Source organism: Haplochromis burtoni, unplaced genomic scaffold (assembly GCF_018398535.1).
Source record: "Haplochromis burtoni strain Fernald_Lab_line unplaced genomic scaffold, NCSU_Asbu1 Contig_70, whole genome shotgun sequence".
NCBI lineage: Eukaryota > Metazoa > Chordata > Actinopteri > Cichliformes > Cichlidae > Haplochromis > Haplochromis burtoni.
Window position 1 is genome coordinate 25,712 of NW_024582431.1, and position 10,690 is coordinate 36,401.

The 10,690-nt window shown below is 39.7% G+C and overlaps 1 protein-coding gene across 1 annotated transcript; it reads left to right on the forward strand.

Annotated features, from left to right (window-relative positions):
- Positions 1-309: 309 nt before the first annotated feature.
- Positions 310-10,335, forward strand: LOC102298532 (polymeric immunoglobulin receptor). The gene is made up of 8 exons (XM_005951204.3): positions 310-387; positions 588-914; positions 1,104-1,424; positions 1,553-1,846; positions 4,069-4,098; positions 4,380-4,475; positions 4,580-4,656; positions 9,416-10,335. The coding sequence occupies exons 1-8, from the start codon at positions 351-353 to the stop codon at positions 9,566-9,568; spliced, it is 1,335 nt and encodes a 444-aa protein (XP_005951266.1). The 5' UTR covers positions 310-350; the 3' UTR covers positions 9,569-10,335.
- The last annotated feature ends 355 nt before the right edge of the window (positions 10,336-10,690 follow it).

Sequence of the window (10,690 nt, forward strand, 5' to 3'; positions counted from 1 at the left end):
GTATTTGGTGTCCCTGTATCAATATAATATCACCACAGAAAATCACAATATTATACTGTATAAAATTTTCCCCCACCCCTACTAAATATAGTTAAATACTATTATTTAACTCTTTTGATTCAAGACTTTTCATTTATAACACTTCTTTCACCACTAGATGTCATATGTCAGCTATTTTACAAATTATTAAAATACCGTTATATGAACTTCCATCTAAGAATGTTGATGTCCTGATAGTCTAGCTCCACCCCTCCCCTCATATTGCTATGACATGAAATGACCCTAGTGTCTGCACAAGCTTTTCAGTACTGACAATATTTCCTGTTACGTTTCTATTTCGATGAGCAAAGATGTGGAGCATTCAAAATCTGCTGTTCATCTTCTGCAGTAAGTAATTTAAATAAGTAAACAGACAAAGATTAAAGTCAGCTGTATACTAACAAATAAATGTATGTTTTAGTATTAAGCAACAGTAAGTGAAGCTCTGTATTGGTCTTATTTCTTTAAACAGCACTAAATTTGCTAGTAAGAAAGCTGACCTGACAAAGTAAAACATGATCTTTTCACATTATATTTTGTCTTCTTAGTTTCTCTGAGATGTCTGACCAGTGCAGTGGGGATGATCCATGTGACTGGATATGTGGGGAGAGAGGTTAATGTCTCTTGCTCCTATGATCAGAGATATGAGTCTCATGAGAAGTACCTATGTAAGAACGGCTGTGGCAGCAATGATGTTCTCATTACAACATCACAAGCAAGCAAAACCAAATACTCAATTTATGATGACAACAGTGCACGAATCTTCACAACAACTATCTTTGATCTTCAATCTACGGATGCTGGAAAATACTGGTGTGGGGTGACGATAACTGGAAAAGACATCTACACTCAAGTCAAGCTGAAATTAGTACAAGGTAAAAAAAAAAAAAAAGGGGGGGGGGCATTGCAAAAGTCAATTATAGATTGCTAATAAAAAACAATATCACAACAAATAAAGTTAAAGGGAAGGACTTCAGTTTCAGGTTAATAGAAGTTTGCATTTCTTTAAACAGTGGTATGTGAGTGCACTGTTTAAAGTTGTTTATTGTTTACCTTCTTGACAGACAGCTGCTGTGACACTGAGACCAAAGTTCAAAGTTATGAGGGATACTCTGAGTCTGTCAGTTGTCCATATGAGTCTCAGTATCAGAACAGCCTGAAGTACATCTGCAGAGGAAACCGGCCCTCCACATGTCTGCAGCAGGCACTGATCACCTCTGACACCAAACAAAATGGGCGATTCAGACTTGATGATGACAAAATGTCAGGAACATTCACAGTGACCATTAACAGTTTGACTCGTAATGATTCAGGGTCATACCTCTGTGGTGTTCAAAGAAACTCTGAGCTGGATGTTTTCTCTGCTGTTGAGCTGGAAGTTGAAGGTAAAAAAAAAATCACAGTAATAGCTCTTTACACCAGCACCAAGAAGACATTATTTGCTGTCAAATAGTCTCTAAGAAACTTAAATATTTGATTATTCGAAAATAATGTTTCTCTTTCAATCTGACAGAGTGGTGCTGTGTCAACTCAACTAAAATGAATGGTACTGCAGGAAATCCACTAACTCTGCAGTGTCCTTATCCTCCACAACACTGGGATAACAGGAAGTTCCTATGTAAGGGAGACCACCGCAACAAATGCACAGACATGACGAGTCAAAGCAGGTTCACACTGCAAGATGATGCTGCTTCCAGCTCTTTCACAGTGAGGGTCACAGAACTGGAAGCAGCTGATGCTGGGACATACTGGTGTGGGTCAGACTCACAGTGGAGAGTTGGAAACTACACCAAGATTGAGCTGTCAGGTATGCTGGACACTTTTGTGTAAGATAATACAATGTACAGCTTTTAAGCCATGTGTTCGTTTTATGTTGGTTCAGTTGTCTGAAGAGTGAATAAGTAAAACTAAAACTCTCAATATGATGTTCACACTCAGCACAAAAAATAGCGGCACAAGAAATAGAACTACCGTGAGCCTCACTTACCACAGGTGGTCTGAGACCACAAAACATTTTTGTCTCTCTGGCAGTCATATTCTAACGTACACTGTACAGTCAATATTTGCATTTGTAATAAAACCTAGTCATAACAAACCCATATATGGCTTATCCCATGTAGATTTTGTTGAAATCTGAGCACTTTGCATATTTAATTAAGTCCTTAAAGATTTTCTCTTCATACTATAAAAGTTTTCAGACTAAAAAGCCGCTGATGTAAATAACAGGGTTGCATTTTTCATACTTTTTAATTTGTCTTTTTCCAATTTTAATTTTTCATAACAGCCAAATTAATATTTTTTGAGTAGAAACTCTCTGTGCCACAAACTCAAGGCAGAATTTATTTTTAGAACATGCTTTTTAATGACGACCTGAGCATTAATATCACGGGAATATGGAATATATATCAATATACATAATTTCAATATAAGAAAATATCAATAATAAAATTCTACCAATTTAATGTCTATGTCATACAAAGTATATGTCAAGTATTTGTACCTTGAGTGTTTTACCTGCTTCAGGTAAAACATTAAATAAAGAAAACTTCTGAGAAAAAAAAGTCCATTTTGGGTAAACTTTTAAGGGTAATATCATTGTGTAGACATCACTGCATGATGACATGTAACCTTGGCATCAACACTAGTCTCTGCTACAATATCAGGAAAATAACTTCTTAAAAGGACATTTTAAACATGAAATCTAAACACAAACAGTAAGAACATTTGTGTTTGGTCAATTATCTCTTTGTTTTAACAATGTTTCTTGGCAATAAATCTTATACTGTAGGAAAGCCTGTTTATTTCCCATATTGGGCCACATTTGTAAGAAAAATACAAATGTGAGTTGAGCAGCAGGCTTGAGTATGTGGTTTGTGTCAATGGAAAAATTGCCAAATCTTCTCTGCCAATACCAATCAGCTTATTCTGCTACTGACTCATGTTTTGTTTTGACTCTTGTCTGTTACCCCAAGTGCTGATAACCACGTCACTGATTACCGTACTTCTTGCCTGATTGGCAGCACCTGTGAGCATAGACCCTGCAACAGCAGTCATTAGTACCATGTTTGTCTGATCTGGATAGGGCCTGTGCCACAGGGCAACTTCAAGCTGGTGTTCTGCAAAACCAACCTGCTCTACCTCCTGGCTGTAGCTCAGGTTCGATCTTTGGCTGATCTATGGCTGCATGCCAAATATCCTTGGGCAAGATACTGAACCCCAAATTGCTCGCCGATGAGTGTGAATATGTGTTTAGAAAAGGGCTATAGAATAATCACTCTATTTACCAAGTTGCAGCATTATCTGGAGTAAGCCCTAGGACCATCTCAAAATTGAAGACCAAGTTTCATATTATGTCAGAGGGATTTCAGAGATCCCAAAAAGAGCATACTACCTCATGTTGTCAACATTTAGAAACTGTAGGCAGTCTTTTACTGATTTGCATTTAACGTTTGCAGGGCAATATGGCCGACACCTCCTTACCCAGACAATATGGAACAGACTGCACACAGCCACTCTCTCGTCTCATAGTGCTGTTTTCACTGATGGCAGCAAAATGTGCACTCATTCTTGAACATGTGGAGGAACACTATGTTCAGCAATGACTGCGGATTCTGATTTCGGGAGTCGGATCATAGGATTAAGTTATGGAGAAGATATAGAGAACATTACAGTAATTCCTGCACCCTTAGGGTAACAGGTTTTGGTTGAGGCATGTAATGGTGTGGACAGACAATGCTATGCCTTGTTTTAACTAACAACATATTAAAGACAGAAAATAATTTAAACAAAACAAATGTAATACATTCTTTTATAAAACAATTTTTTTTTTACTAATTTAAAGTGAAAGTTTTTGAGGCAAAAGAAAAGTTAAAAACTTAAGGGTTGAGTTCCATATTTTCACTTTTTAATCAGTAAGTCATATCTGATGAAATGTTTTGTTTTACTAGACATTGTGTAAAAAGATAGAAAAAACAAAGTCTGTCTTGAAATGAATGTGGTAACAACACTAAGAATCTTCTTCTCTTACAGTCTTTTTGCAGCACACCAGAAAAATCCCAGGTAAAGCTATTATAGAAAATATAAACTGCATATGTGTTTCTGTTAGTGTGCATGCCAGCTGAGAAATGTTGTGAGAACAAGTACCTTTTCACATTCAAGGTTAATATTTGTTTTGTTTATGGTTATGGTTTCATGGTTACAGTACATGAAGTAAGTCTATGTCACACTGAAATCTTAAAACATCTGTGGGTTTGTGTTATGTTAAAATAAACAAATATTAACGAAAAGAAAAATAAAAGTGTTTACTTTTATTGTCTTCTCTTTTGGTTTCTGTTTTTCAGATGCAGCACTCTATGTGGTTTACACTGTACCTCCTGTCCTGCTACTGATGTGTCTCCTAGTTACGATTTATAAGAACAGATGCTCAAGAGTTAATGGTATCTTTTACAGTCATGTACACATGGACATGCTTGCACTCAAATATAGATGCAAATATAGATGCAAATGAAGTACAACCACTATGTATACTATGTATTTTCAGAAGCCGATGACACCATGAGCAGAAATACACCCAAGGAAAAAAACATAGAGGAAGTGATGGGGGCTGCAGAAAGTGGAGTAAGAAAACTAAAGTGTAAAGCATTAACACAGTTGTATGCATAAAATATAAAAATATAAAAGAATTTGGCACAATTGGAATTTGTAATTATGTGTACATTTTTATTTTTGATGCTGAGACAATGATAGCAACTTGATGTGGGAATGCAGATAAAGGTCCTGCTACAGCTATGAACAGCCTCACACAAGCTGTAGTGTGGCTACAATGGTGGAATAACTCAAGGGCAGTGAGATGACTAAGAATGCAATTGGAAATTGAATCATTTCTTTGAATGGAGTTTCTTTTTTAAAAATTGTGAATGCAAACTTTTTTAATTGCATGACCTCTTTAACTAGCTAAGACCACATCGTCAGTAATGATGAGCGATGAAGGATGAGGAACTATGAACTGGTGCTGCGGTTTGGGGAAGGGCTCGAAGGGGAGTGGCAGCGGCTCCCGGGCCAGGAAGATCCCCCATGTACTAACGAGACGTGAAAGAAGGAAAAGAAGAAGAGAAGGAAAGGGGGGGGGCATGAAAATGACAAAAGCAGGTATTGGTGAAGGGGGAATATATAGCTTGAGGCCAGAAGGGGCATGAATGAGGTGTGGTCCCGCTCCTGAAATTCATAACTGGTAGGCTTGTGACGACCATCAGCCCAGGAGGAGGATTAAGTAGTCAGGAATTCCCTTGCAGGAAGCAGAAATTCCAGCGCCGAAGCAAAAGTAATGCCCAGAGAAGAGACTGAGAGGAATCCCGGATGACAAGAGAACTTGGCGAAAGTGTGAAAGAAACTATGATCTTGTTGGGATGTGGCCGGATTTAGTGATGAACAGTGGATCTGAAGGTAAGGCGTGCTGAGATTTGCTGAGGTAGAGGTACTGGGTTAGCGATTCAAAGGGGCTTAAAGGTGAGTTTATTTTGAAGTAGTCTATTGGAATGGGGCTGCCCGATGGGTGGTTTTGCTTCGTTTGAGTAAGAAGATGAGGCAGTCTTCGGAAACTGGGTGGAAGTTGCTTAAACACGAGTGAAGATCTGGTTGAAATTTCAATGATGAGTAGGTAAATTTGGAAAGGGGCAAGAAGCCGAAGAAGGCAAGCAGGAAAGTGGCTTTGAGTGTGCGTGCCAGGAAGTAGCCACCGTACTTCAGCCAGAGCGTAGAGATGCAGCGATATAGAAGATCTGAAGTTAGGGGTGTGGGGTTGCAGAATGAGTATGACGTCGGAGACCTTTTATGAGTAATGGTATCTGGGATGACGTAATGGTTGAGCATGGGGAAACTGTGAGCATTTTGGCGAAGAAATTTATGCCGCCGAGATACATCTTCATTGTGGGAATTTTGATGCTCGGAAATCGGAAAGATTTGGGAGCCGTGACAAAGCGGGAAGATTGAAGTGACTGTGGAATGAACGGAACATGTTCTAAGCGGTCTAATGGGTGGACAAAGTGCTTGCTGCAACACTGTTTATTATCGCTTCTTAGGAAAGGCTGGTGAGTTCTTAGATGCTATGGTTTAGATTTCGAATGTCGTAGCTGAAAATGGAGGAACTGGTGTCAAAGCTGACTCTGCATGAGGGGCCAAGGCTCTGAATGTCTGGAGGGAGAGACAAGACAGGGACTCAGCAATGAAATTGAAATGCCCTGGGATGTTTTATGCTCTAATTACGAACTGGTCGGTGACTGATAGCCACGTGAGCCGAATGAAGTGCATGATGGAAGGGGAATTGCTTTGGCCTTTGTTGATTATGTCAACTATGGCAAGGTTGTCTGAGTGAATGGGGATTGATCTTATTGACAATTCATGGTCCCACAGTATGGCTGTAATGACCACCGGGTAAATTTCGAAAATGGCTGACGAAGGCAGGAACCGCTCCTGGATATATTGGCGAAACTCAAGAGGCCAAGCTGAAGGGAACCACCTTACGCCGCAATAACCCCCAAAACCGGCAGAAAGGGTGGCATCTATGTAGAGCTGAATGTTGTCAGGGTGGGACAGCTGATCATCGTAAAAGAAAGTAATGTCATTCCAGTTAGCAAGCAGAAGTTGCCAGAGTCGCAGTTTGGCTTTGGAAGAGCTATCCAGTGTGATGGAAACAAGGAGTGATGGTCTAGATACTGCAAGTGAAAGCAAGTGAGAGATAAAGAAGTGTCCCAAAAGAGAGTGTAGTTGTCGTGTGGAATGTGGAAATGAGGAGAAAATTTTGGAGGAGAAGAGTGAAGCAAATGAGTTTTTCGATAGGCAGGGAGGCCTGGAAATGCTTGGTGTCGAGGGTAATGCTGAGGAACCCCAGGGATGTTGAAAGTCCCTCTGTTTGCTCTTCCGACAGTGGAACATCGAGTACAGAGAAGACTGATCACAGAGTGGATAACCCCCGAGTTGGCGGTGACATGGGAGGGGGAATGACTAGGAAATCATCAAGAAGATGGACCAAAAGTGGCAGTTTATGATTGTTGGAGAAGATCCAACATAGAGCTTTGGAGAGTGAGTTGAGGGCTGCTTTTGCAACCAAAGGATAGCCTGACAGTGAGAAAGCAAGCATCCCTCCACTTGACTCCGAACAAGCACCAGAAATCCGGGTGAATTGGCAGGACCTTAAAGGCACTTGTGATGTCGGGTTGGGAGGAGGAATTGCTGAGACCAGCGAAAACTGACCAGTGTTAGTTTGAAGAAAAGGGGCTAAAAGGTTTGGCCATGGGCTGCTTGAAGCTTCACTGACGGAAGTAGGAAAAACTGCTGGGTTAGAGGGATGTATGGTTGGATGCCTGGTTGTAAGAATGTTAGCTGAAGTGTTGTATAAAGGAGCTGAGGTGAGAGAACCTGGCAACCCGGTGCCGAGGTTTGCTGCGCAGTTTAGCAGAAGAGGGATGGGTGGCTGAAAACCTGGCAACCTGGTGCCGAGGTTTGCTGCAGAGTTTCGCAAAGGAGGTATGAGTGGCTGAGAACCTGGCAACCCAGTGCCAAGAGGGTTCACAAGAGGGTTTGCTGAGGCGAGTTGCGAAGGAGGGATCGGAGACCACAGAACTGGCAACCCAAGCTGAGTGCCATGCTGAGTAGGAGGAGCAGCTGAGGAGGGAGCGTGCGAAGTGGTGGCGAGATACGGCAGATGGAGACGCATCTCAGAACGATCTGGAGTGGAGCAACACCGTGAACTTTTGCTGGAGATAGATCTTCCTCTAGTAGTGGTTTGGAGGTCCTAGTTTCGTGGAGATGGAGAGTGACCAGAGCTGCTGTATTGTTGAATCGAGTGGAGTTCTGAGGAATGGACACGGCGGATCTGATGGCTGGTAATTAAGCTCTCTGTGGTAGCTCCACTAGGATGTTTAGATTGCAATTCCCGGACTGTCTGGGGAATATCAGATGGACAAGGACTGAGGTCTTGGTCTGACAGGCTGAGCAACAGGAAATCCATGATGACCAGCAAAATGGGTTTATAGGATTCAAGCTCTTAGAATGTTCATGATGTTCTCTGACGATGTGGGGTGCTCGCATGAAAATGAGAACAGTAGGTATTGGTGAAGGGGGCATATATAGCCCGAGGTCGGAAAGGGCGTGAATGAGGTGTGGTCCCGCTCCTGAAATTCAGTTGATATCTCCACTTATGCCACCATCTAACACAAATGACTAACAGAAAAAAATATGTTATATGCTGTAACTCCGCAGCAGAACAAACTGTTGCAATTTGTCACAGCTTAGGTGATTGTATAAATCAAAGTTTCTCCGAGCTTTCATGGCTGGGTGCTAATTAACCAAGTAACTGAGAAATATGCAGCTAATTCACACAACAAAAGAGAAGTGCTTCCTTGGCCTGTTTTTAATGTGGCTTTGACTGGTGATAAATAAGTGTATTACACTGGGGCACTTAAGAGTGGCTCTTAAAAAACATACTATATTATGTGCCATTACATTCATTATCCTTAATTGTAATTCCTTCAGAATGGTTTCTATATTATGGTTATTTTAAATCTGGACATGAATGCATACTGCAATGAGTCTCACTGTCAGAGATACACAACAGAAAGCAGCTACTCTGCCTATAGCACAGGTGTCAAACTCTGGCCTGCAGGCCAAATTTGGCCCGCGAAGCCATACCAAATTACTATTAGAGCTGGCCTACTGGTATTATACAGCTAATATATATATTGTTTAGTATTAAGCTTTGCTTGTTCCATATTCAGTTTTTCAGCAAAACTTGTTTGAGTCCATGAGAAAAGATTCATTCTATATCTAGAGGAATAATTTTTTTTTCCAATAATATTAATGTTAGCTCGCGACTTTGTTCCAGTTTTGAATTTTGGCCCACTGTGTATTTGAGTTTGACACCCCTGGCCTATAGTGTTAGCGTAGAAAAAACACTTTTCCAACATATGTCCATCATAACCCAGATCTGTGCAGCTTGTGGGGTGACTAAATTCATCTATTGGCTGGACTTAAACAACCAAAGATATAGAATTCATGTGGTGCTGATAATGTAAGTATTCATGTTTTAGAATCTGTTTCTTTGCAACAACTCTATTTTTAATATTGTTGTTTTGTTCTCCCAGTCTTCTAAACAAATGACATTTATAACTTGTAGTTGTATTTTCTTCAGTTTTCATATGTCTGGAGTCTGGACAGGCACATATGTACACTGCAACTTGTTTCACCGGTGAAAGCATGAGGCTATTTTGGCTACAGAGCTAGTGTAGACAACATTTTTTTCAAAAATGTTTCCATAGCAACCCAGATTTCTGCAACATGTATCATTAATTGTTCTGCTTATTGTGTGTTGATTCATCTTTAGATTCATAAAAATCAAGAAGTTGTGATGACATACGTACAGCAAAAAGTCTGCAAAGATGGAGGTGGAGAGGAAGGCGTCTATGAAATCATGACCGCAAATGCAACAGAAGACATCTACTGTAATGAAAATTTTCATAAAGCCAACAGAAGATAAAAGAGTTTGTATCTGTGATCCATATCTTTCCTTTCATTAGTTGCTTAAAGTGTTCATAAAAACATTTGCTCTTTTTATATAAACTGTGGAAACCCCTAAATGTAAAAGATCAACATGAGTGTAAAGCGCTAAAAAAAATTATGGTCACAATATGTCAGTTTTTGGTTGGTTGGTTGGTTGGTTTGTTTTTTTCCCAAAATCAGTGCTTTTTACTGACTGGAGTATACGTATGGTAATGTTGTTTACTTAAGAGTTCAAAAATGTACTTTTACAAAGCAACTGATCAGATGTGTTTTTCATCAGTGATGCTGTGATGTGTTAGTGTAACTCTGAATACAGTAGTTATGGTGCATAGATATATTGGACAAGACTTCAGATTGTATCACTCATTATTAATTTGAAATGGACTGAAATGGACTGAAATGGACTTCATGTATGTTAATTGCAAAACCTGCTTTTTAATTTACTGTTTTAGACTGTTGTTTATACTGTGACTGTTTTGTATACCTATAATATAACAGAGGATGGAGTGTGTCAAATAAGTTATAAATATTTTAATAAGAACATGTACAACATAAATTGTTTAAAGTTTGTATTTTCCAGGATAACCATTTTTGACTTTCCAGATGTATGCTTATTTTCTTAACGACCTGTCACGGGTTGTTAACAAAAGAAAAAACAGTCACTGTCCACACTTAGTGCCTTTGTTTCTCTTATTAAATGAACAAAACTGTGAACAAGTTTTGGGATGTTTAAAAATTAAAAGAACGCTTTGAAAATTCATCAGATTGACTTATTTTATTTAAAAGAAAATCCATTTTAAAATAAAATACTGTGTAGTCTGTAGCTCAGAAAGTAGATCAGGTCATCTAGTAATCGAATGTTTGGTGTGCCTCAATCCCTGGTTGCCCTAGTCTGCATGCCAAATATTCTTAGGCAAGATATTAACCCTAAGTTGCTCTCTGGTGCACTTACCTAAAAAACAAGCATAGAAAAAAGTGCTTGTATGAATGCACTCGAGCGCAAAGCACAAGGCTCGAGTGTAGCGGAAAAAAGTGCGAGAGAGAGGGTGAGAGAAAGAAAAAAAAAACACGGCTCCCAATCCGGTCGTTAAGTGATGAC

What these genes read in the sequence shown, in the direction of transcription:
- LOC102298532 (XM_005951204.3), top strand. Translation starts at nt 351, where the DNA reads ATGTGGAGCATTCAAAATCTGCTGTTCATCTTCTGCA. An exon ending in TCTGCTGTTCATCTTCTGCA is followed by an intron (nt 388 to 587) that starts GTAAGTAATTTA and finishes TTGTCTTCTTAG; the next exon opens with TTTCTCTGAGATGTCTGACC. An exon ending in TGTTGAGCTGGAAGTTGAAG is followed by an intron (nt 1,425 to 1,552) that starts GTAAAAAAAAAA and finishes TCAATCTGACAG; the next exon opens with AGTGGTGCTGTGTCAACTCA.